Source organism: Oxyura jamaicensis, chromosome 3, assembly GCF_011077185.1.
Source record: "Oxyura jamaicensis isolate SHBP4307 breed ruddy duck chromosome 3, BPBGC_Ojam_1.0, whole genome shotgun sequence".
Classification (NCBI taxonomy): domain Eukaryota; kingdom Metazoa; phylum Chordata; class Aves; order Anseriformes; family Anatidae; genus Oxyura; species Oxyura jamaicensis.
This window is the reverse complement of record NC_048895.1, coordinates 14,205,470-14,230,858: the sequence shown is the minus strand read 5'-3', so window position 1 is coordinate 14,230,858 and position 25,389 is coordinate 14,205,470. Positions and strand designations below refer to the sequence as shown.

The 25,389-nt window shown below is 43.0% G+C and overlaps 1 protein-coding gene and 1 long non-coding RNA gene across 7 annotated transcripts; one reads left to right on the top strand and one right to left on the bottom strand.

Annotated features, from left to right (window-relative positions):
• Positions 1–552: 552 nt before the first annotated feature.
• Positions 553–20,216, top strand: DHX57 (DExH-box helicase 57). Of its 4 annotated transcripts, none has more exons than XM_035320450.1 (24): positions 553–596; positions 1,221–1,444; positions 2,101–2,253; positions 2,523–2,693; positions 3,374–4,185; positions 4,870–5,063; positions 5,647–5,768; positions 6,034–6,229; positions 7,018–7,142; positions 8,147–8,280; positions 8,921–8,975; positions 10,057–10,259; positions 11,289–11,405; positions 11,760–11,856; positions 12,589–12,762; positions 12,958–13,158; positions 13,593–13,869; positions 15,000–15,095; positions 15,193–15,276; positions 15,410–15,547; positions 15,879–15,953; positions 16,436–16,570; positions 17,567–17,767; positions 17,865–20,216. In XM_035320450.1, the coding sequence occupies exons 2-24, from the start codon at positions 1,230–1,232 to the stop codon at positions 18,006–18,008; spliced, it is 4,119 nt and encodes a 1,372-aa protein (XP_035176341.1). In that variant the 5' UTR covers positions 553–596; positions 1,221–1,229; the 3' UTR covers positions 18,009–20,216. The 4 variants fall into 4 exon arrangements, with proteins under 4 accessions (XP_035176341.1, XP_035176343.1, XP_035176342.1 ...); XM_035320452.1 differs by having other exon boundaries at positions 560–573; XM_035320451.1 differs by lacking the exon at positions 553–596 and adding an exon at positions 830–968.
• On the bottom strand, positions 19,971–25,383 carry LOC118163621. 3 transcript variants are annotated; one of them, XR_004749142.1, is made up of 7 exons: positions 24,893–25,383; positions 24,551–24,625; positions 24,328–24,429; positions 23,782–23,835; positions 21,635–21,679; positions 21,002–21,037; positions 19,975–20,281 (listed from the first exon to the last, which is right to left on the bottom strand). It is a non-coding gene; the product is annotated as an uncharacterized LOC118163621 (long non-coding RNA). The 3 variants fall into 3 exon arrangements; XR_004749141.1 differs by having other exon boundaries at positions 24,551–25,120; positions 25,236–25,383; XR_004749140.1 differs by having other exon boundaries at positions 19,971–20,281; positions 24,551–25,383.
• Positions 25,384–25,389: the final 6 nt, after the last annotated feature.

Sequence of the window (25,389 nt, the reverse complement as noted above, 5' to 3'; positions counted from 1 at the left end):
CCTCCACCACCACCAGCGGGGAGCTGACACAGGGCAGAGCAGACCCCCATGGACCATTCCAGGGGTTTGCGTGGAATTTCTTTTTCTTTAAACAACCTGGAGCCAGGTCAGCTCCTGCCTTGGCGTGTGGTGGACATGGGGAGGCAGCTTTGGGCAGCCTGTCATCTGTGCAGCCCTCACGCTGACAGCATGCAGATTTCTCCCCACACCTCCCCCGCAGGTTGAAAATCCCCACACAGAGTGACCAAATGAATTTGGGGTGCCTGACGAGGGTTCCTTACCGTACTTGTCTCTGTTTGGGAACGTGAAAGACACTTGAAAAAAAAACGCAGCACCTGTTGAGAAGGAAAAAAAAAAACAAAACATGGCACCACAGTTAGCCAACACCCCAACGTTCCCTATCAATGTGAATTAGCAAGCAGCTCTCTGTGTGCTTGTTTAGGGGCTGTTATTTATTTTGTTCGTTTGTTTATTTATATATTTACTGGGGGGGTACCCTCCATGGTTGCTATGCGGAAGTGTCCGCCGTTGCTAGGGGCCCGGCGGCCCGGAAGGGGAAGGCGGCGCTTCCAGGTCAGGGCAGCGGCGGCGGGGCGGTGAGGAGAGGAGCCGGGGGCGGGGGGCGCGGCTGTGGGGACGGGGGCTGAGGGGCTGGGGGCGAGCCCCTGCCACAGGGCCCGGAGCTGCCCTGAAACCGCTCTGGGGAGGGTGCAGGGTGGTTGGGGCTGGAGGGGACCCTAAGGACCATCCCCATCCCACCCTTCCCTTCAGCTTCCTTTCAGCTTCCCTTCAGCTCCCATTCAGGTTTTTACTCCCAGCCCTGCGAACGCCCAGGTTGAAAGGTACCCGGGCACAGGCTGCTCTCTGCTGTGGAGGATCCCCTGGAGGTTTTGCCCTTGCACTGCCATGTCCGAGGAAATGCCATCGGAGTGACATAACCGGAGCACCAGGGCTAGGCAGCACTGCTGGTAGGCTCCTCCGTATTTTTTTGAGAGGACCTGCTGTCAGAACAGCTGTGAGAAAGATTAGGATCCCTTTTGTTTGCTAAAACCAGTTGTTCTGAAGGGATGTACTTTGCTTCAAATACCTCAGCATAAAGGTGATTAACTATGGTTTGAGAATGGTTGTTATCTTATCACATGGAAGATCAAATGATATGTACTCGGTTATTACAGGCTGTCATCTTTGTAACTAAGGACTATTTTTTTTCTCTTCCTCAGCAGGAGAACATGAGTTCAGCAGCAAAGAGAAGAGGAAAGCCCAACAGAGGAGGAGGAAGAGGGAGAGGAGGAGGAGGAGGAGGAGGAAGAGGAAGAGGGAGGGGAGGAAGTAGCAGTGGCCGTTCAAACAAGCCTCAACTTGGCGGAAATAGGAAGTGTTCAACCAAAATCTGGGACGATGGAGATGATTTTTGTCTGTTCGATGAACCAAGGCTGGAAACCAGGTCCTTTGTTAATTTGTAGGTTTTGAAATACAGAGGTGTTCGGGATATTTGGGACTGTGTTTTGGCTGTGTTTGAATATGCAGAACAGTGAAGGGATGCTGATACTGTTTCAGTATGAAGCAATTTTTACATGCATCTTTTGATTAAATTTTTAGCTGGGAAAGCTCTTTAAAAAAAAAAAAAAAGAGAGATTTGAAGCTCTGATTTTCTTCTTTGCCCATGAAATGATTTCAAAACATGTCTGATCAGAAGGCACTAATAGACGTGGGATATTCATTTCTTTGTATTCCAAAGCAGAAGCTGAACGATTAAAATTAATTTGGTATCCAGAATGTAATGTGACCAATCTAGCTTAGAAATACTTGTCTGTACTTAGTCTGAGAACAGCACGACCTTGCAAAGTGTTTACTAAATCACTTTGTATGTGACATAGGATAAAATTCATGTATGCATCTGTTTGTGCAAAGACACAGGCGTACACATCCTGGTTGTGTAAGAATGAACCCAACTGAACACTCCTTAGGTGATGGAAGTGTCCTATTTTCCTGTTTTGAAACACAGGGTTGTGTCCTAAAGTTCAGCTTCACATACCTATTCAGTCAGCATCCTTTGAGCCAGGCAAATAACTCATTGTTGTGTTATGTTTTAATTTTCAGATCAAGTGCTTCTGCCAGAAGAGGAGGGCAAACGAAACAGAGACCTGAAGCCAAAATGCCTCTGCAGACCATACATATGACAACAGAGAATCAGAGAAGAGTGAAGGAACTTCTTCGGGAGCTTCAAGGGCAGGATCTGGCTCCTGAATCAGAGTTAGTTTAAACAGAGGCACTTCTTCTAGATGCTTTAATAGGCACACTGTTAGAAATAAAAACAGTTCTTTTTTTTACCCCTTAACTGTTATCTCAAATCCTGTGATTTCAGGTCCACTCTGCTCCTCTACAATATTAACTATGGGAAGGGGATGGTAGAATTCCCCATTTGAGTGGAGAATTTAAAATCACAGGGGAACAATTTATTGTCTGCTCAGCAATACAATTTTATTTCACTTCATTTTAATTTGATAACTCTTTTTTATCAGAGTAGCTGGTTCTGGAGAAGACGATGATGAACCTGATTTCCTTGATGATGAACAGTGCTGGTCAACAAATCAGGAAGTTTGTGATGTAAAGCCAAGGTCTTCTGCTGAGGCAGCTGAGCACAAAATTGTGGAAAGTGAAGTGTCTGCATTTGCTGTGCACAAACTCTCCAGGTGAGTCTTTTTAGTGAATAACTTGCATCCCGAAGAGGTAAATTGTTAGTCTCAGCACTGTAAACCCTCAGTGCTTGGAATTCCACTTGATTCAGAGAAATTCTATGTGCCAAACTGTTAGGCTTGTATTTCCTGCAAATTTGATCCTCAACTGGATGAACTTGAAATAATGGTTTTATGAAAATAAATGATTCTATCATTTTTACAGCGACTTTTTTCAATTCTTTCCCTAAGATCATGAAACAGGTATTAGGGAAAGTTTAGGAAGCATTGCTGTTACGTATGTTTCTTCAGATAGGTATAACTGGGAAAATTTGTTAGCTTCCTTCATCAATTTTGCTCAGATATGAATGTTTATTAACTATTTTTTCTTTGTTTGCGAGTATTTTCTATGTGAGAGGACTCAGGTTTGATTTTTTCTGAAGAGCTTTATTTATACAATTCAAATACAGTCCTGTAACCATTATGTGCTACGTTCTGAGATGTGAGGCAGTTTCCCTATAAACTAATTTATTACCTTATAAACAACAGACTGTGGGAGTTTTGTTTTTTCAGTAGTAGCAATAGGATCTCATGCCTTAACATGCTTCCTACTGCCAGCCTAGTCAAGCAGATCTGTGGTAATTTTGTTTCATGGTCTGTCACTCACTTGTTGCCACGTTGTCTCTGTTTTGTTGCAGGTACGGTTTTGACAGTGAGCGTTGTAGGACCGTACTGAGATCCTGCAATGGTAATATTGGGGCATCCTTGGAGCATTTGCTGCTGCAGTGCTTTGCCGAGAAATACGGAGAGAAGATGCAGGTTTCTACAGCAGCTGCTCAGGCCAGTCGAGAAGAATGTTTAGAACAGAGACAAGAAGAGGCGTTTGTCCTCCGGTCGATTTATGGAGAAAAATTTGTAGAAAGAATTCAAAACAGAGTTTGGACTTTTGGATTGGAACTGGAATACCTAACGAACAGGCTCAGCAAATCTAAACAAAAGGGTGGTTGTACGAGGGACACAACAAAACAGACTTCAAAAGAAATATGTAAATTTTATCTCCAAGGAGGCTGCAAGTTTGGTTCAAAATGCAGATTCGGACATGAACTCCCTCCAAACCACCCACTGAGATCAGCCAAGAGCTCTGTAGATGATTCTCATCTCAGAACTAACAGTGATGGTCCCATATATGAACTTGAAGTAAGATTTCCTGAAGAAAACAAGTATCCACTGCAGGCACCTCTTGTGGCATTTTATACCACTGATGAGAATCTACCTCTCGCCTGCCGATTGCACATTGCTGAATTCCTTTTTGGGAAGGCCTTGATAGCTGCAGAGTCTCACGAACCAGTTGTGTATGCGTTAGTGACTTGCTTAGAAGATGAATCTGAAATAAGCGAGTTACTTGAAAATACTCACCACAAATACAGCCTTCCTCCAGTGTCCCTGCTGGCAACGCCTCCAGTAAAGCTACATGCAGAGAGTACGCCTGCTTCAAACCAAATATCAGAAGGTACAGCAAATTTCCCTCTAGGGGTTCTGGGTTTAAAAAAAAAAAAAAAAAAGAGAAGGCAAGGAGCAGAATCAGGCCCCTCTTCCAAATCTATTTCTGGAATTAAGGTCATGTGGTGAGCCAGATCTATAATCTGCCTGTGCTGCAGGAAGTCCCTTTCTTAATAAAGCTGCAGCGGGTTTTCTGTTGGCGAGAAGTGAGCTAATGGAGTGTAGAAGTAAATGACTTCATGTTGGCAGAGTGAGTGAGGCCTGTTCCCACACGCTCGATTAAAAAACCATTGAGAGATGGGATGTGGGCTCACCAAAACTGGCCAGTGGTCACGCAGTGAATTGGAGCGGGGAGCTGCAGTGGATGAAAAACACTCAGGAAGGCAAAACGTTGCCAGTCAGGTTCACCACGCAGCCACCCAGACCGTGGTACTGCAGAGCAGCTCTGATGCAGGTGTAGTGACAAATGGGATGGAGCTGGAGAAGTTGTGCTTTGTTTGACAGGGTGAGGGGAGCTTTGCTGGTAGTGTTGAACTTAAATGCATGTCAAAAACTGTACTGTAGATCCTCATCTCCTGCCTAGCAAGGTTCCTTATTGAAAATGCTCCTGGAATGTGTGTCTTTTCTCTACAGTCCTGATGGGGTCATGTATCTTCATAATAAGAATACCTAACTTTATGCTCTGTGTCTTAAGCCTCAACAGTGACAGAGCCTCAGGAGGAAGAAGAGGTGGCAGAAGAGGAGGAGGAAGATGAGCCCGAACAAGTTGTTGTGGAGAATGAGAGTTACGTGAACCTCAAGAAAAAGCTTTCCAGAAAGTATGATGTGCAAGCAAAGTCTCTGTATAATGAAAATGTTAAACTCTGCACACAGTTTCGGCTGAAAAAGGTAAGGTATACAGAACAGAATAACTGTTTTCATGCTTGCTTTAGAGAAATAAATATTAAAACAAGGGGCTGCTGTTTCACTCCAGTTGTTTTCTTACTGCCATGCTGCTCATCTTCCAGTAGTTCAGCTAAACAATTCATTCTGCATCTTGGTCTCAATGCAGAAGCCACAAGTTCATCAAATATGATTCTGCTGCCTTTGAGCAACCAGTAAGGAATCTTGCAAAGCTGAGTTTTGCTACTGTCAGAGTTAGAAAAGACAAATCAATTGCAGTTTTTATCTGGGAGCTGTCATCTGAGTATCAGATTAGATAGCTCAGTAGAAGATTGCTCAGAGTACTTCTGCTTGCTAAGATAAATTAAATACTTTCTGAGAATAACAGCAGCAGCAGTTCGGCTTTTTAGGAAGTATCCTTTTGCTCTACTTTATAGAGAAACATGATGCAAGGAAAAGAAATGGTGGGTTATTGTATGCAGGAAGTCAGATTAAAGCCAGAAGGACTGCTAACATCTAAAATTGTTGAATCTGGGACAGGACTAGCCAGAAGTACCATTTTTTTTCTATGTTGTTTTCTGTGTATCAGTCTTCTAGACGCTTCCAGTCCATGTTGCATGAAAGACAGAAGCTCCCTGCATGGCAAGAAAGAGAAACCATTCTCGATTTCCTGAAGAGCCACCAAGTTCTTGTCGTGAGCGGCATGACAGGGTAAGGGTGTGGTTGTACATAACAGACTTTATGTATCAAACTGTACACAGAAGAATGCAACACATGGCCATGTCTTGAAAAGGTTAGGGTTGTAGTTCTTCCATGACCAGTGACAGCAGTCGTAGATAAGGTTTGTATGAAATATGACATTAATGAAACTAATTTCAAGTGGAATAGTCGTCTTAATTGATGTATGTGGAAGATACTTATTTTTTGTTTGTTATTGTTTGGTTGCTTTTAATTGATGGCTGATTTTGTCATGCAGATGTGGGAAGACCACTCAGATTCCTCAGTTTATTTTGGATGCTTCACTGCAAGGTTCTCCAAACAAAGTTGCAAACATCATCTGTACTCAGCCTCGCAGGATCTCTGCCATTTCTGTGGCTGAACGTGTAGCCAAAGAAAGAACAGAAAGGATTGGGCTGACTGTCGGATATCAGATCCGCCTAGAAAGCGTAAAGGCATGTATACTTTGCTTGTTGGCTTCCATTTAGTTCTATTAAAACGTGTTTAGTGTTTGTCTAGCATACAGAATCTCTGTCCTGTATCCCCTATATAGTGAGATCAGCAAGTTCTTATCACCTATGTTTTATATTTTATTATAAAATACGTCTTATATTTTATTTCATCTCCATTTACGTGGTCCACTTTACAGAATGAGAGTGGAAGTGCTATGACTTGTATTGTTGTTTCTGTTGAGACTGTGGATGAAGGGTCTGAGGGAATGAGCAATACTTCTGTCCTCGGGAAGGTTGTCTGAGGCTGCCGACTTCGTTTCCACATCTCTGTTGCCATTTGTCTCCAAGTGGAGATTGAAGCTTACAGGTTCAGTCAACCAGAAGGAGGAACTGAATTTAAACTGGTGTCCTGGAAGTGAAATTTTATCTTTGTTCCAGCTGATTGCTTTTTTCCAATAAGTATGTGTGAAGTTGCATGTTCGGATTCATTGAATCTTTCTAGGGACAGAGATCTGAGTTTTTTTAATCACAAAGCAAATTCCAAAGGAAAACGAGTTCAGATTTTTTTTTTTTTGTTTACATGTTATATTTAGCACTGCTCCTAGGTAAGAAGCAGATACTCTTAAGTTTTAGTCATCAAAGAAAAATGGTCCAGTTCTGTCTCCAGCAAGAATTGTTTGTTTCCCTTCTGTCCTACCTGGCAATCAGCAGAAACTGAACACTTTACAGTGGCACTCTCTTTGCCCTATGTTTTGCAAAGTTCAGCCAAGTGCTTTGTCTTACCTTTCCAGTCCTCAGCTACCAGACTGTTGTACTGCACTACTGGTGTGCTGTTGAGAAGGCTGGAAGGAGATCTGACACTGCAGGGAATCACGCATGTTATCGTTGATGAAGTTCACGAAAGAACAGAAGAAAGGTAAATAATCTTTTATCCCGTAACCAAAATGAAGAAACACAGTCAGAAGGATAAAGGTGATTAAGATGCAAGTATCTGAAGTCATTCCTGGCAGTAATGCAGGGTAGTGGAGGGAGTCTGGTTTTAGGTTTTTGTTTTTGGGCAACGGGATGTTGTGTTGTATCAGTTTGCAAAGAAAGCACATCTGTCTTAATTTTTGTGCTTCCAATCTACCAGCAGCTGGCAGTGCTGTTGAAAAGGAGTTTTGAATAGGGCTGGACAGTTCTGTAACTTTTTAACCACAGTCGTCTGCTTCTTACTCCTCCTTTGTTTCAGCTTTTACCAAATACCCTAATTCTTCACATTCCTCCTTTTGGGAGCTTTTTTTTTTCTCTCTGAAAACTGAGTGGCAAGGGCCCTTTGCTTTGCTTTTCTTGTGAAACACTGAAATGCAGTGGGTTCTGAGGAGACTTTGACTGTGACCTGTTACTTGACAGCTCAGATTGTATTTTAGCCTTGTGAAAGGATGTGCATCTCTCAAGATTTCTTCTTTCTTCTCCTCTACAATCATTTGGAAGCCAGTCCTCTAGGCATGCCACAAAAGCTATAATATGTAGGGAAAAATACAGTGAGCAGGGAAGAGTGGATAAGTTCAAGAGGCTCTTCCAGCAGGGAAGGAGCAAAAGTGACTCATTTATTACTTTCGGTTAATTTGTTATCTAATGCTCTTGTTTTGTCATTATTGCAATTAATTTATAATGTAACTAGAGCTTTTCATTGTTTAAATAAATTTGCCAAGTAATCTTTACCCTCTAGTAAGGAAAAGCCAGAAAATAAGCAGATTGGCTTCTGTTAATATACTGCGTTACTATCCTCTATCCATTCTGAGAAGCTCATGCTGTTGATGTGATGGTATTGCTGTGCTGTTGAAAGCACCATGAAAGTGAAGAGAACAGGGAGGATAAAAAGAGATCTAGAAGCTAACACCGAAGAAATTCAAATGTCTTTTTGCTTGTTTTCTTCAGTGACTTCTTGCTGCTGGTTTTGAAGGATATAATGGTTCAGAGGCCAGACCTGCGCATTATACTAATGAGTGCCACCTTGAATGCAGAGCTTTTTTCTCAGTACTTTCACTCCTGCCCAATTATTAACATACCAGGTGAAAACGGTCATTCTTATTATCTTGTCAACATCTGTTGTTTTAGAGGTTTGGTTTCATTTTTTCTGTTTGTGAGGTGTTTTTATATTCCCATGCAAATCAGCGGTGACTAGTAAAAAGATCATTTAAACTCAGACTTCAGACAAGGGCTAATTTTGTGAAGTGGCAAGATGGGGATTTCTACAAAAACTATGATAACAAGCGCTTAGAAGGAAAGACTCATGAGATTTATGAGAAAAGTCCTGGCAATTGAGCCTTTTTGGTGCTTGCTTTACACCAGCAGAATATCCTTCCCAAAAAGCCAAAAATGATAGACATGGCATGGTTCCCTGAGCTAGTTTCACCACAGCTGAAACTTCGCGTACGTGTATCAGCCCTCCTCTGACAGTGTATGTGCCTGTCACCAAACCATGCTTGGAAAACACCCACTGCATGCTTTAGACAGAAGTTATAGTGAAGAGCACAGTATAGACAGAGTGTCCTGTTCTTTTTCTTCTGTCACAGAGGTGGGTTAGGGATTAAAGCTGTGAAGCCAGCGTGTAAAAATAATAACCTGTATGAAATAAGGATCATCTTTTGTCTTTTCCCTCTTCTGTGGGTCTTGTATGGCATGTAGATTTATTCTCGCATTTCCTTTTAGGTCGGACGTTTCCTGTGGATCAGTTTTTTCTGGAAGATGTGATTGCAATGACGAGGTATGGAATTGCCAAATGTTCCCAGATGTATTTGGTAGTTGAGGTTGCACTGTCAGCCTTGAGACTCCACTAGATCTGTACATAAATTTAAAAATGAGATCCTCTCAAATCTCCCCATCACCTGCAGTCCTGAGTTCTTGCTAAAGCACTGACTGTAAAAGGTACTTCTTATACTGCACTGGGGTCTATGCCTATGCCAAAAAGCCTTTCTAAATTAGATACCAGAGTACTCAAGAAGAGGTGAACTTTGCTATGAGGAGTCAGTGCCTGTGTATTGACAGACTTCTCCTCGTCCACTTTTTACTTGTTTTAGTGGTGGTTAGACATTGGCAAGCAAAAGAAACGTGAAGTTAGATTCCAGCACTGAAGGTAAAAGATGCATGGTACCAAACAGTTCCCATTTGTAATCCCTCTCATCTTGCAGCAGAAAGTGAGACAAAGATTCCCGTTATCAGCTATAGCTACTGGAGAGTCCCAGCAGCTCAGATATTTGAGATAGTAAATTGATCAGCTGTTGTAAATTATTTGCAGATTGTTGCTCTGAGCTGCCTGCTTAGCGGTTAAGATCACATGTGCGGTCCTAGTATTTGTCATGGCAGCTTTTAAAAGACATAACACCCCAGTATGGCAGAAGACCTCTCCCTTTACCCCCAAAGCTGGCTAAAAATTTCAGCACTGGTGACCTGCTAGTAGAAGAGAGAGAGTTGCACTACAAGTGATGAGACTTTTTTGACCATCAGTCTGTTCTGGAACTCCCTTGCCCTAAAGTCAAAGCTACCAAATACTTGACTGCAGTGGGGGTTAACAGCTTGCTTACCCATGCCTTTCCACCAGTAAAACTGAATCAGGTTCAGAAGTACTGCTTTCCCTGTCCTTAGAACAGAGGTGGAGCAGTAGCATGAATTGAAATAAGCGTGAAGTAAAATTCCCAGTCTTTTTACTATCTCTGGTTTTGCAGCTGCCTTTTATATAAAACTGAGAGGAACTTGGTAGAGTTTTGATACCCTGTCTCTGTAGCTAATTATTACATTGAGACTGTTAGGCTTCTTTCTTTGCCACTGAACATTCTTCTGCTGTTCAGGTATGTTTTAGAGGACAGCAGTCCCTACAGGCGCAAGATAAAGCAAGAAAACAAACTGAACGGAAGACACAGAAGAACAGCATTTGAAGAAGTAGAGGAGGATCTGAGACGTGCTGGCCTTCTGGAAGCCACTGACACAGCTGTCAAGGATTCCGACCCAGACCAAAAATTAACTCTGAAGCAGCTTCTGACACGATATAAAGGTGAGCTCCTTAAATCTAATACATTAGCATATAACATTTGTACGACAGCATGGTATGCTAGCGTGTAATATTGTATGCTGACTGCATGTATATTATTTAGAGTTCTGTGGTGGTGGAATTAAGCAGGTTGCTACTTTCTAGGTGAGATCAGAAACCTCCTGTCAGCTTTAAAAAAAAAAAAAGGAAACCCTTAATTGTCTTAAACTAGAACAAACATCTTGTTCAAACAGTTTTTAAGCATCTGAAAAGGAACAATTTTCAGCTACCTTTTTTTTCAGATGCCTTGTTGACTTTCACTTTCCCTTCTTCACCTGTTCTTGCTGAAGCAGCTTTACTAAAGGCACAGCATGCATCTTCCTAAAGCACCAAGGAGATCACTTCATTATCATAAGCCTTCCTTGAGAAAAGAAGCCATTCTGTGAAAGGCTTAATAAGAGGGGGAGACCTTTCCATTAACTTCACACACTCTCTACAACACAATCCCTGTGCTTAGTCCTGAAGAGCTCCTCTCTGCACACCCTCCTGGTGTGCTCTCCAGTGGTAATGAGCGAGAATCATTGCTCTCAATTGCTCTTCAGATTCCTGCTGAACAGTCAGCATCTCAGCAGGGTGATGGAATCGGTCTGGTTTTGAGTTGGTGTAAGAAACACTGGAAGGGAGAAGAGAAAGCTTGAGAATGTAGTCTTGAAGGTATCAATAGATGACCATATGAAGGCTTTCAGCTCCTCTTACCACTAGTGTGAGCGTGTGTCGTTCTGCTGGTAGATGAATCCTGGTCTAGGCTCTGTACAGGGCAGGTGTGAGCCCTGATAAGGCATGAGAAAAGAAGGGAAGAGCTGGAACAGGGGAAAGCATGGAAGGGGGAATGTGACACCTTGAGTGACTTATGAGGCTACTGCTGCTTGGTCTCAGCAAGATGCTGTTTAAGCAAAGGTGTGGCTGGTTGTGCAGCCACAGTGGTTCAGTGTATCCATCATGTGTGTTTTATGAGACATGGACTTAACCATGTGTTTTATTTCTTTTCCCCAGGGGTTAACAAGACAGTGTTGAAAACAATGTCTGTCATGGATTTGGACAAGGTTAATCTGGAATTAATTGAAGCCTTGCTGGAGTGGATAGTTGCTGGCAAACATTCATACCCCCCAGGTAATTTCACTGTCCTTGAGGGAGAAACACAAGTAGATTCATGGAGGTTGTGCGCTTGTGGACAGCCCCAAGCTAATGTTTTGCATGCAAAGTTTCAGTATTCACTGATCACTTTCGGAAAAGAAAAAAGTTCTGTCTGAGTAACAAGACCCCCGCTATGCATAGGATGGGAAAGATGAGAGAATTGTCTACTTTGGAAAGTCTTTGATGAGGAACTGTTGCAGCCCGTATGCTTCTTGTACAATAACTGCAAAACTGGAGTTTTGCCTTGGGCTTTCTGCATGGTAATAACAACATATGCTGTCATTTCTGTTGACTGACTTTTATTTTTATTTTTTAAATTGACTTATTTAGGTGCTGTCTTGGTATTTTTGCCTGGTCTAGCAGAAATCAAGATGCTTTACGAGCAGCTCCAGTGTAATGCCCTTTTTAATAACAGGCACAGCAAGAGGTAAGGCAGAAAAGCTCCCAAATGATCAGTCTTTACCCATAAACAGAGCGGCTTCCTGCACAAAGCTTACCTTTATCCAGGGACAAATAAAGGTTATTAAATGTTTGAGTTTGTAATATGAAGGTCCCAGTCAAGGTAATTCCTATTCTACTATTGTAGTGATTTGTTCTGATTGTTTTTTCTTCTCAGCTCAGGAAGTTGAAAGGTGTCAGTTTTTATTAATGTGGTTAAGTTGTGGTTCTCAGGGATCACAGTGCTGAGCATTCTCCACTTTGTGCTCTGCGTGATCCAGTGAACTGCTGTAAACTTCACCTCAGCTCTTGTTCTCTTTCAGAAGGTTTGCTGAAATGCCTTCAGCTGTTATTGTGGTTGTATTTGGCGTTAGATTGTTACGTGGAGGTGTAACTGGATCCCTTTGTCTAAACTGTTGTCACACAGATGTCTGTGGCAGCGTTGACTGGAGTGATTTCTTCCAGTATGACCTTATAAATGGCATGTTCTGGGCTCTTCAAAAGAGACAGAATTTTTGTTCATCTCAGTTCTGAGACCTTTCACTTCTGAAAATTTCTCCACCTTTCTTTAGAACGTGTTTAAAGGTGATACAGCAGAGTAGTTTGCTGTTCTTTGAATGGCTGTGTGCAATATCTCATGCAAAAGTACATACAGGCAGACAGTTCCCAGGAGGGAAAAAGCTGAAGATGAACTGAGCATGCTCTCATACCTTTCCTCCAGGTGTGTTGTTTATCCGCTTCATTCTTCACTCTCCAGTGAAGAACAGCAGTCCGTGTTCCTCAGGCCTCCTGCAGGAGTTATCAAAATCATCATCTCTACAAACATTGCAGAAACATCTGTCACCATTGACGATGTGGTCTATGTGATTGATTCTGGAAAAATGAAAGAGAAAAGGTACTGGGATTCATTCCTGCTCTGTGCCTTGAGCTGCAGACAGCTGCTGCAAAGTGGGGGAGCCAGTCTGGACCCAGACCCAAAGTGATGGGTGGGAATCGTATCCATATAGAAGCTGGCAGCATCTGTCTGCTTGAGCTCCAGCTTGTTCACTCTGCGCTCCTGAACGTAAACCTGTTTCTTGCTCTCCTCTAGATATGACCCAAGCAAAGGAATGGAGAGTCTGGAAGACACGTTTGTGTCCAGGGCCAACGCTCTGCAAAGGAAAGGGCGAGCAGGCCGTGTAGCCTCGGGTGTCTGCTTTCATCTTTTCAGTAGCCATCACTATAACCATCAGCTCATAAAAGAGCAGTTACCAGAAATCCAGAGAGTGCCTTTGGAGCAGCTTTGTCTAAGGTGAGCTGTTAACAGTTCCTCTATTGCCTGAAAGAGCCAGGGTGCAGAATATCCTCTCTCCACTGCAGGGAGTGTCTGTTACCAAGTAGTTTCTAGAATCAGGAAACCAAGAGACTTGCTCTGGAGATTTCAGGTTCTCCTGATCTTACTGTCACATGGCTTCTGCATCCAGAGATCTAATCGTATGCTCCCTCTGGTCTCCCAATCCCTGTTGAGTCCTTGGCTCTTACTAGACACTAGGAAAAAGGTCTCTCATCACCTGAGGAGACAGTTGGGTTCCTGTGCTCCTGACCCACAATAGATGTTTGTTTCTGTGCATTACATTCTCCCTTAGAAGTGTGTTTTACGATAAACCCTTGCTCATGTGTCCTGTGTACAGAACTAAGCTGCCTTTTTTTTTTTTTTTTTCTTTTTAATTTCTTTCCCTCCTTAAGAATTAAGATTCTGGAGATGTTTTCTGCACAGAGTCTTCACTCTGTCTTATCACGACTAATTGAGCCCCCTAGAACTGAGTCTTTGCGGGCATCAAAGCTGCGACTCCAAGACTTGGGAGCGTTAACTCCAGACGAAAAGCTCACCCCTTTGGGATATCACTTGGCTTCCCTGCCCGTTGATGTCAGGATTGGCAAACTCATGCTGTTTGGCACCATCTTCCGCTGCCTGGATCCTGCACTAACTATAGCGGCCAGTCTGGCGTTCAAGTCACCTTTTGTAAGTAATCTTAACCACACTCCTGGCTCTGAAAGCAGTGCTTGCATACAGCAGTGAATGCTGTTGAAGCTGGCTGCATACAACACTTGAGCATTTTAATTCTTCTTTGTAGTCTACCTTGTTTGTATGTTAATGCATTGCTCATTAAAAGTCGTTATAAGCAGATGAACAAAATCACACAACAGTGACATGAATGTTATCTAAGGTTGAGCAGTAGGAACAATGTGGGGATTGGTTTTAATCTAAACGAGTAAGTACAGCCAATCCACTGTGCCCACATTTAGTGTAAAAATTGAAAATGAATGTTAGAAGCAGTTAGAAAGAATGACAAAATACTGATGATAATGAAGCTGGCACGTCTGAGCTATGAATACAGGGTTCAGATTTGATCTGTTTGTATGTTCCCTCTCACTTTGGCTTTTGGAGTCAGCCGCTGTGCTTACAGGCGCTCTTACTGTTGTTAATCTTCTGTTGCCATGTAGACTTGTGTGAAAAATCAGACTTTGTTGAGGTTTTGATTGCTATCATTAGGAGTGCAAGTAGTTTATGTTAAGGATAGTTGTGAAAGAAATGGAAATAGATTGTTCTAGTTATTAAATTGCATTTTGTTTTCCTGATGCTTGTAAGAGATTTTCTACAGCATTTTAAGCCCAGGTGCTATATAAGTCTCTGTATTTTGAAACAGAATAACTTAAGCCCAGCTCCTTGAATTTCCCAAGTTACTGTCACCTTCTCTCTGACTCAGGTGGATTTTAGACTTGCTGTGCTCTTCTCTATTACAAGCATTCTTACATGAGCTTTGGCTCCACTAACTTGCTAAGATTTTTCAACAGGTATTTTTCACCTTGGCGCTTCTGCCGTGTGCCCTAAATTCATATTTTCTGTGAAGTGCTCAATGACAAATTTGTCTTTGGATCTCCTGGGGTTAGGCAGGGCAACGGGCTTAGGTACTCTGCTGTTGACTGGGCATTTTTGAACACCTCTTATTCTGTGTTGTCTATGGAGACAGTTTTTGGGCTGACCTGTGAGCTGCTGTCAAATTACCAAAGGTGACGTGCCACGCAGCTCTTGGGATGCCATGTGTGCACTGTGAGGAGAGTGAGAGGATTAATCTGTTACTGCCTGCCTAGGTGGCCCCTTGGGATAAAAGGGAAGAAGCAAACAAAAAGAAGTTAGAGTTTGCAGTAGGGAACAGCGACTATCTGGCTCTGCTCCAGGCTTATAAGGTGAGCTAAAAGTCAGTAGCCTCTGCCAGAGGTTTGCGATGTGCTGAAATTCAAACTGTTATATTTTAGTTAAGGTTTTCCCCATCCTCTCAATTAGGGGTGGCGTTTAAGTACCAAAGAGGGGTCTCAAGCAAGCTACAACTACTGCAGGGAGAACTTTTTATCAGGAAGAGTTCTTCAGGTAAGTCAGTTTTTGAAGCCTTGTGCAGGACTGGGACACCAAGGGGGAGTTCTGGTGCCTCAGCTGAAAACCTGTTAAGACTCTCTGGCTTCCATGGGTCATGCATCACTGACCTTTTTTTGTCTGTTTGTAGGAAATTGCCAGTCTGAAAAGGCAGTTCACAGAACTGCTTTCTGACATTGGGTTTGTGAAGGAGGGATTAAGAGCCCGGGACATTGAGAGGAAGTGGTCCCAAGGAGGCGATGGTGTGTTGGATGCCACAGGAGAAGAGGTAATGGTGGTGTTAGTGCAGACCATATTTTGGGAACAGAATAGCACTGAATAGACAGAGATCTTTCAGGGCTACGTGATGGGTGGTAAGGGCTTGGTATCTGTGGTGTCTCACTGTGCTTTGGGACAATTTGTGTTTTCTTTCCAATTTTGCTCCAAATTGATGGAGGGGACAAGACAGCCTCAGTCTAGCCAGACCTTAGGACCAAAAACTGGTCCTTCCCAGTGCCGTTATGGAGGGAAACTGGTTTCAGTGATTGATTCATTCCAGAAATGGGGCTTTGTCTTTTGACTTAATTGTAGGATACCTAATTTGTGTATTAATTTGATAGGCAAATTCGAATGCAGAGAACATCAAGCTGATCTCAGCTATGTTGTGTGCTGCGCTGTATCCCAACGTTGTCCAGGTAAAAGAATGCCTTTTCTTTCTTTCTTTCAAGTTCCTTCATTTCATTCAGAAGAATGCTCCTGCTGTGCAGCACACCCACACTGCCAGCGTTCAGCACAGGCATTCTGGCCGACTGGCAGACTTGAGCCCCGTTTAGATTGCCAAAGTTTGTGGCTTGTAGTGTCAGAGCCAGGTCGCCAAATTCCCTTTTGTATTGCTTGATACTGTTGGTGCTCCTGCAGTCTGCTCTCAGTGTTACATAAATGCCAGCAGCAACTGTTTTTAAGATCTTACTTTAAATTACATTGTTTTGTAAGATCCTGGTTACAAATGAACTGTGAGAATTTAGACAGCACCTGGAGTATATCATCTGTCTCCAGTGATTTGACTTGTTACTACTTGGGAATTTCTATTGTTGATAAAATTAAAACATAAGTTAAAAAAGGTGAATTCAGCTTTCTGGTACAGTAGACTTCTCCAAATTTTTGTCCTACCTTACAGGTGAAAAAGCCAGAGGGCAAATACCAGAAGACCAGTACAGGAGCGGTCAAAATGCAACCAAAAGCAGAAGAGCTGAAGTTTGTTACCAAAAATGATGGTTATGTTCACATTCACCCTTCATCTGTGAATTATCAGGTCAGGATTTATTTATTTATTTTCCTGCAGTCACTGTTTTTATAAAACAAAGCACCTTTACTTGAACAGTTGAGATTATTGAGGCTTCCTTTTGATGTTTAAAAATTATTCATGATTGAATAGCCCCCCCGCTAGGATTATAAATAATGGTGTATTCCAGAGTTAAGAGCTAAATTGTGCATACAGGTAAACTCCAACTTCTGGAGTGGAATTTAGCAGATGCAGAGCATGGTTTGCTATAACTGTGTCTACAAAGCTGCACATAGAAATGCTGTTGCAATGCTTTTCCCTGGCTTTTCCTCTGTACTGAGATGGCATGTGTGCGTAACAACTTCGTACATGTAGATAATCCAACCCCTCCCCTCCTCAGGCTTTGTTTCGTCAGCTATTATTTATTGGCTGTAATCCATAATCCATGGGTATACTCTGTTTCTCCATGGGTCCTCAGACTTAGTTAATTTCCTTTCTAGCTTAATAGCTATTTTTAGGTAAGAGCTCTTCTCCCTCTGCCATGATGTATGGTAACGCTTGTCTGTCTCCATGTTTGATGATTCATTGCTTATCCAGGTTATAAATTATTTGCTTAAAGTGTGGGATTTTTATCCTTAACCGTAAAGGGGGGGGGAGTTATAAAGGCTTTGAACTGTTCATCGCTCTTGCTTCTAGAAGAGCAAATGCACACACAATCTCCATAGCATGAAAAGGATAACTTGGTGCCTTGAGGCAACTGATAAATTAGCTGATTTCTGCCATGCTCACTGCAAAGGGGGAAGGAGCAAGGAATAATTGGCAAAGTTGATGGCAGCTCTCATGGACTTGGAGAGAGTCTGTTAATCATGCAGATACATTTAGGTACATTTGCTGTTCCTTTCAGCCTTAGGATAGGCAGGCAATCCCGTATTTGCCCGAGCAGGTCAAAATAGAAGTGGTGCTGTAACACAAGGATGCTGTGTAGATAGTTAATTAACCACAGCCTTTTGGGCTCTGCCATTCCAGACTCGGCACTTTGAGAGCCCCTACCTGGTGTATCACGAGAAGATCAAGACCAGCCGCGTTTTCATCCGAGACTGCAGCATGGTGTCTGTGTACCCGCTGGTCCTGCTCGGCGGCGGGCAGGTTCACATGCAGCTGCAGAAGGGAGAATTTGTCATCTCTCTGGATGACGGATGGATCCGCTTCGTGGCTGCCTCTCACCAGGTAATGAACAGAAGGGAGAATGCTGGCAGTGCAGTGCAGTGCTGAGCGGCATTTCAGGAGCCTTACGCTCACCTCTGTGTTTTATCACGTGTGCTAGGTCGCCGAGCTGGTGAAAGAGCTACGCTGCGAGCTGGACCAGTTGCTGCAGGATAAAATCAAGAATCCCAGCATGGATTTATGCATGTGCCCCCGTGGCTCTCGGATCATTGGTATGATTGTAAAGCTTGTGACCACACAGTAATGTGCGAACAGCTCTCTGTAAAAACTCAGTTTGGTACTGCCTGAGACCAGACCAAGTAACGTCGGTGTCTATGTATTTATTGTCTCAAAACACGGCGCTGATCTCTGGAAGACCAAGTTGGCAGCTGTGCTACTGACAGGTGGTTGTTTTTTGTTTTCTTGACTGTTGGCAGAGAGCTTTCTTGTTGAAAATAATGTGATTTACAATCCACGCTGGGACATGGGAAAAGGGCAAATCTTACAGGAGGAACAGAAACCTCCAACTAAGAAAGCCAAGTGTTTTTCTGCAAAACCATACTAGGAATGTTTTTTGGTCACAAAAATACTGCTACCTAGCTGCTTCTTGTAATACTGATGTCTGAAAGCAGCTGCTCTTTAAATGGGTTGAAATTCTGAAATTCACCTCAACGTTTTTGACTAAGACTTCACTGAAGTAGTGAGTCTTGGCTGAGAAAGAATTGATTTGCTTCCAGTTTAACCTAAAGCCCTTAAAATGAGACTGTAACAGTTCAGTTGGAGTAACTTGCTGGATCAGTGCAAACTGCTGTGGTTTGAATGTATAAACTGCAGGAAGAAAGTGGATGTTTCCCCTGCAAGAGGGGCTTTGGAGCCCTTGAGCTCTGGAAAACAGATAAGATGGACTGCTGCAGCCTATTAAAAATGGATCCTTGGATGGATGATACTGCTTGCTGTTAAACTTCTGGGGGTGGAAGATTTTTTTGTTTGGAAGCTTTTAGACAGTCTTGATCTGGGGAAGCACAGACTGGAAACAGAAGTGTGAAGACTGCTGCAGTGATAATGAAACTACTTCTCTTTGACTTTGCTTGTTTGCAGTGCTTTGCATCACTACAGCTGAGCTGTTTGATGTAATAGCAATTGCAAGTAACAGCAAGTGCCTTAAGTGAACAAACAGCGCTGTCAGCTGTGGTAGTAGAAAGAGCAACCCTCTCTACCCCAGGACCTGCCTAGAAGTACCCTTCCCGCTGAGGGGGGCATTTTTCAAGACATTCAAGTTTATGTAGAAGTGGTTTCACAGCAACACATCATTGCATGAGGAAGGAAAAGGTCATGAAGGTGTGCCAAGACTGCATAAAGGTACAGTAGGATGGGCTCCGCAGTGTGCTGACCTACAAAAGGCTGTACCTTGCCTGCCTCTTGGTGCTAGCAGAAGAGTGGGTCAACAACAGTAGCACCATGGTCCTGTAACAGCCCAGCTGGATGCTCACGCTTTGAGTTTAGCGAAGAGCTGTTTTAAGGCCTAGTCATTTTGGGGGGGATATTAAAGCACTTCAGCAGAATACTCCAAGACAGGGTACAGCCACTAGCTCTACGTGAAGTGGCACCATTAGACACAGTATTGCTTCTGTGCAGCGCTGGCAGTTACTCTTTTAAGGGTCAGCAAATACTACTTGCATTCAGGTTGGCTGTGCAGTGCAATAGGAATGGCTCCTATTTCTCTTTGGATTTTTGTACGCTTTCAGAACGGTATCCCTCTTGAATAAAAGAACTTCTCAATCACCAAGGAGTGCACTACTTTGGATGGAAACTGCAGGTTATGCAGGTTCTGCATAACTTCTCCCAACTACATCCTACATTCTGCCTGAAACTAAGGTGAGGTGAGAGCAAGGACAGGGGATGATGTGACAGGTTTAATAAAAGCCATCCATCCCCCTGGAGGGAGCACTTGAGAACCATCCTGGTGGTGGCAGAAGAGGTTAAATCAGGTTTTCAACTTCACTGAACTCTGAGGAGGTGCAAGTAAAAATGCAACCTAAAAATCGTAACATTCAGGAATAGACAGCAAGACTAACAAGTGGCACCAGTAACACTCCCCTTGAATCAGAGCTCTGTGGAAGTCCTACAAAGACTTGCCTGCATGACGGCCACTGAGTGGGAGTGGCTGCTGCACCACATTTGGCTCACAAGTGCCCGTAGTAACAAAGAGCAGGGTTACCACTAAGTATTTCTTAGTTAGAAATGCACAGTTTATTTCAATGCGCCAATAAAAAAGCCCAACAGTTCCAGATCACAGAACATTAACACAACAAAGGAGTTTTGCATTAGTCTACTAATAAGACTTTTAAAAGATCCAATCATGCCACTTGTTGTTAGTCAATAGAAACAGCCTTCTAGGACTAAGCCCTTACATTTATAAAGACAGCACAAAATCCCTTATAATAATGTAAACAAAATAAATTTTCTTCTTAAACTTTTTAACTTGAATCCATTCTTTCAGGACATGCACTCCTTCAAGGGCTTCCTGATGGTGAATGACTGAAAGGGAAAGAAAAAGGAGTAAGAACAACTCCAGTAAAACCAACAGAAAATATCCATACTGCCCCAGGTTTCCTGAACACAGGAAGCCTCTTTCCAGCATTGTTCCTCTCCACGCTGTTTTCATATGCAGTTCAGGATGAGTATTGGAACTCATCCAGTTACATTTTACACCATATATGTAACAACTTCAAGTGTGAAAGGGCCCACTGAAATGAGAGCACTAGGTGAGTGGTAACTAGGAGAGACATCAAGCCTGCTCAAGAAAAGCACCTCTGAGTCTACCTACTGTCAGGATTCTTACCCTGCCGAGATGAAGGTGAGCTGTAACCTGCATGGTTTCAGTCTGGAGCTAGCCCTGTGTCTGGGTATCTACCTCCCAAAATTCCTGCATCTACTTCTCCAGTTACAGAGAGGAAATTGCTTCTTACTTCACAGCGTGCAGCAAAAGCAGGCAGCTGCACAACTCTGTAAGAGCAGACTGCAAGGATTCACCCCTAGGAATTTAATCCTGCCATGTGCTAGTGGTTTGCTTCACATCTTCTTACTCCTTTTCCAGCTGTGCTCATTTTGTTTGCTCTATTACTCACTTCTTCCCCAGATTCTGAATTCCTCAGGAACTTTTCAGTAGTTGATTCTCATTTGCCAACATTTTCTATTGCACTTTAACAAAGGTTCATGGAAGTAGGTTACTATGCTCTAGTTTTAAGATATTCCTACCTTCTCTTTGGAGATGGTGATCTGGACTTTGAGCGACTGGAAAAGAGAGACAGCAATATAACTTTTCATATACTAGCTTGCATACACTCAAGTCACCGCTTTTGTCCATTTCAAAACAGTAAGAACTGACATTTTTGCATACAATGACACCACCCTTAATGCTGCTGATAGCAACTACACCCAATTTAAAGACTTACTTTAAGCAAGAAGCTGCAGTTGAGAAAGAAAACTGCTGAAAGCTGAAGCCCTCGGGAGAGGGCAACACACAGCTTCCAACCAGCTATAAAATGATCACAGTAATCCTGCAGAGCAGGACCAGCGAATCAAGTAAAGGAAAGACAGGAGGACTGAGAACAGTAATAGTGTAATATATGCCCCAAATTCTGCCAAAAATCCTTTGTCATCATATCAAGTGGGTTTGACAAGAACTTGCCAGATGTCCACAATCCTGGAAGAACTGCTGACCAACCCACAAAAGTCAGCTATAGCAATATATATATATAAAATGTATAAAAAAATTCAAAACAGCCATTAAAAAGACTCTTCCACGTGCACCTAAAACACTGGTCCAAACACATATTTTGAATCATGACAAAAAAAATTACTGAGTGCCAGCTGTATTTATACGCTCACCTTTTAGCAGGTAAGCCAGATTTAGATCTACCATGGGACCCAGACCTACAACAGGAGAAAAATAAAGCTCAGCAAAGCAGCTGGTGGCATGCACATACAATGACAGTTAGCTTAACCAGCAACAGCAATTTCACACTGCACAGCATCACAAACCAGAGAGGAATGCTCCGCTCTGGCGCAGCAAGCTTTCCTCAGGACATTTCAGAAGAATCCTTTCTCTCTTATTGCAGACTGCGCTTGTCAGGAGGCAACAGTACAAGCACAAGAAGCTCCCCAGCAAAGCTTGGCTACCACTTCTACAGAACAGAAGGCTTTGTTCCAGGCTCCCCCCCAGCTCCTCCCCACCCAACATCCTTTTCACAAAGGGAAGAATAGTTTAAAGTGTCATTTTAGAAAATCTTGTAATTAAACACCATGTTCGGAAACTGCAGATGTGTGCTAAAGAGCTGATGCACATTATCTTTAGTTCTGAATGCCACTTTTATTCAAGTACAACATAGTTTTCATTCGTTACCCCGACAGCTTTAGTTGCATTAGGCATCTGGCTACTAGGACTTCCTAATTTGTAAGCTATTCCCAGGTCATCTTCTGGGTTAAAATCCATTCAAAGACTTCTCATACATCGATCATGTTACATTACCTATTGAAATGTTTACTGTGTTACTTAGTAATGCTCTTTTGACTGTTTCTTTCAAACAACTAACTTGAAGGTCCAGCTTTCCAAGATTTTGTAATACCACCTGGATGAATTTTGACACTAGAACAATTCCTCCCCTCTCCCCTCCATTTCTGTCTGCAATTGTTTGTAGGGGGTAATCAACAGTCACCGTACCTTGCCTATTACTTTATACACATTACATAATTAAGTGCAACTGCTTTTAAACCTTTCTGGCCACTATATTGAGCCATCATCTCTGATAGTCCTCAACACTGTAACCAGCAGTTTTCTTACTGCATCAAAGTTACACAGAATGGAGTTGCTCAAGTCTACCCAGAACCCCTATGTTGTAGCAGGAGCATGACTTCCTTCAGTCCCAAAGATACAGAAAACCAGGATACACCATCATCTTACTGCAAGTACTGGCAATACCTCATTCCAAGAGTACTCCATCGTGAGGACTGCCAGTCAGCAGCTCTACAAGCAGGACCATCTGCACTTTGCACAACGCTTCTGTAATTCCAGGCCTACCTACCGCTGCTCACCTCCAGAATTGCAGACCTGTGGAATCAGCATTCCTCACAAGTTTCAGTAAGAGCATTAGGCATCTTTCCTGCAGGCACCTGACTGTCCCAGAACCAGGAGCCACCAAACATCACAGCAGTGCCCAGACTTGTGCAGCAGCAGCCTGCAACCTGAGCCTGGCTAGTCATTTGCTTGCTGCTCAGCCTGCCACGCAGTCAGGACAGCTCCAGTAATAGGCAAGTCATCATCCTCTTAAAAGGCTCAGCGTGCAAGTCCTCAAGCAGCCAGCAGACCCTAACAAAGCCCATCTCTTCACCCACTCTACCATAAGGGCAATTCATTCCTGTCTATCACATTTTTATTAACCCAGGAGTATTTGTATCTGTCTCCAACTTCTGTTTCGGCATGCGGGGAACATCCAGATCCACTGGGATACGTGTCAGAGCAGTCCTCAGAAACACTTCCTGTAGCACTGGAACTCAGGTTCCCCTTCGTTCAGCCCTCCAGAACTCTAAAGCCAAGCGTCCTACCCCATGTAACACAGTTCTCATCACTACAGCAGCTTCATTTCATTCTCAGAACTGTAACGTTGCTGAAGAGCCATGAGCCAACAGTCGAGTCAGTGGTAGGAATCTTATTATTGCTTGTATTCAGCATTCAGAATTTACAAAAAAAATAAGTAACGCTTCCCGCAGGATCAAATTCAAGCATTCTCTACGTACAAAACCAGTAATTTTCTGAACTTCTTTCTATCCAGCACAAACCATATACATGCTTTGTTTATGGCCCCATGTACCTAAATACATAGATGTAGCCACAGACAAAAAGAGACTTAAGTTAGTAACATTAAGGGGAAATATTGCTACGCTGCACAACCTTCTAACCCCTTCCTGCCACAAACTTCCTAGGAGAAGGAAGGAAGACAAACGTTATTACTTGTTTTAATTAACAACCAGCACCTTACCTGCTTCGAGGCCATACAACAGACCGAGACCTTGAGCGCGATCTCGACCTAGACCTAGAGAAGAGCAGTGGAAGATCAGCCACTACTGTGCGACTCATACAGCAGAGATCTTTCGACACAGTTCTCTGAAATCACTGACATTATGCAAATAACTAAAGTTACTCAAGTTACTTCCGCAAAATTAGCGGTATTATTAGAAAGTTGTAATAGATTTGACCAGTGATACCATCCACCTAAGAAATCCTGCTGCCATGCTTAACGTAATTACTCGGTATTCTTGAAGGCAAAAGAACAAAGCCCTGACCATAGATCAAAATCACAAGCCTAGTTTTGGAACACTATGAAAAAGATCAGAAATGGTCGTTCAGAGTTTATATGCACAGGTTTCTAACTTCAGATAAGAAGTTCAGGTTAGTCCAGGGATGTAGCCCCATGGAGCTTCCCGTGAATGCTACGGACAGCAGAAAAATAAAGTTAATGCTAACTCCAACAATTACATTCCCTTCAACAGCATTGTGAGCTTAAAACTTAACAGGTAACACATACCTTGATCTCCTTATGGATCCAGATCGTGACCTCCGAGGTGAAAATGATCTATACCTACGAGGAGAGATTGACCTGGACCTGCGGTAGGAAGCTGACCTTGATCTACAAAACAAAAACAAAAACCCCAAGTTACCGCAAAGTATTTTTCACAAAGAGTACAAAGGGGTACAGCGTTGAGGGACAAGCAAGAACAAAAACAAGTCCAAAACAGCCACAATCTTACCTCCTACCACGACTTCGACTGCGTGACCGAGAATACCTCCTTCCACGGGACCTGGAACGGGATCTAGACCGGGACCTGGGGTTAGGTTGGAGAAAACACGTATCAGAAAACAGCTTCAGCCACACGCTACATGTGAGGCCCTGCTGAAGTCAAAACTTTCAGACAACTAAAAATAAAATAAAAACAAAAACAAAAACCACATCACTAGCATCTGTGAGTTGGAAAAATCTCTGGGCCTACTTGTCTTGAGCAATTTTACTACCTAGAAAAATGTTAAAAGCTGAATTACATTGCAGAATTACATTAGAATAAAAAACACTGTAATGCGTATTTAAAATAAACCTTGCAAGTTTGCAGGTCGACCCTCTTTGGCCCAAGGTCTAGCAGATCTAGACGATCTAGAAGTATCTATAGCCGATCGCTGCATCTAGGTGTTCTCTTCAATCTAACGACGATCAAACTGACAGCCCAATGAGCCAGGGTGAGGCTTGATTGACGCAAGAAGATTTTTCTAGCTGGGAATGTGGTCAATCTGGTGTTCCTCTTTCTAAACCGGAGGGGGGGCCCCAACTGAAAGCCAAATTTACTGTTACGGCGGTCACCGTCTCAAATTTTCTGCCCTTAAAGAATAAGGTGAAGCTACGTGTAGATGGCTCGAGGGGATCTGGCCTCTTATGCTGATCACCTCAAGGTCTAGGAGGATCTTAAGTGTCGGATTTGCAAGGCGCCTCAGCATGAAATCTTAAGGCTCGTGACATTCTGAATCAAGGCGACTGACTCAAACGAAGAAACCTGAAAGGTTTTGACCAGGTTGATTATTAAGATAGTAACATTTGATA

Bases quoted from the DNA above. Each gene is read 5' to 3' on its own strand.
- DHX57 (XM_035320450.1), top strand. From the start codon at position 1,230: ATGAGTTCAGCAGCAAAGAGAAGAGGAAAGCCCAACAGAGGAGGAGGA. The intron at 11,857-12,588 runs GTAAGGCAGAAA...CCTTTCCTCCAG, and splicing joins AATAACAGGCACAGCAAGAG to GTGTGTTGTTTATCCGCTTC. The intron at 12,763-12,957 runs GTACTGGGATTC...GCTCTCCTCTAG, and splicing joins GGAAAAATGAAAGAGAAAAG to ATATGACCCAAGCAAAGGAA.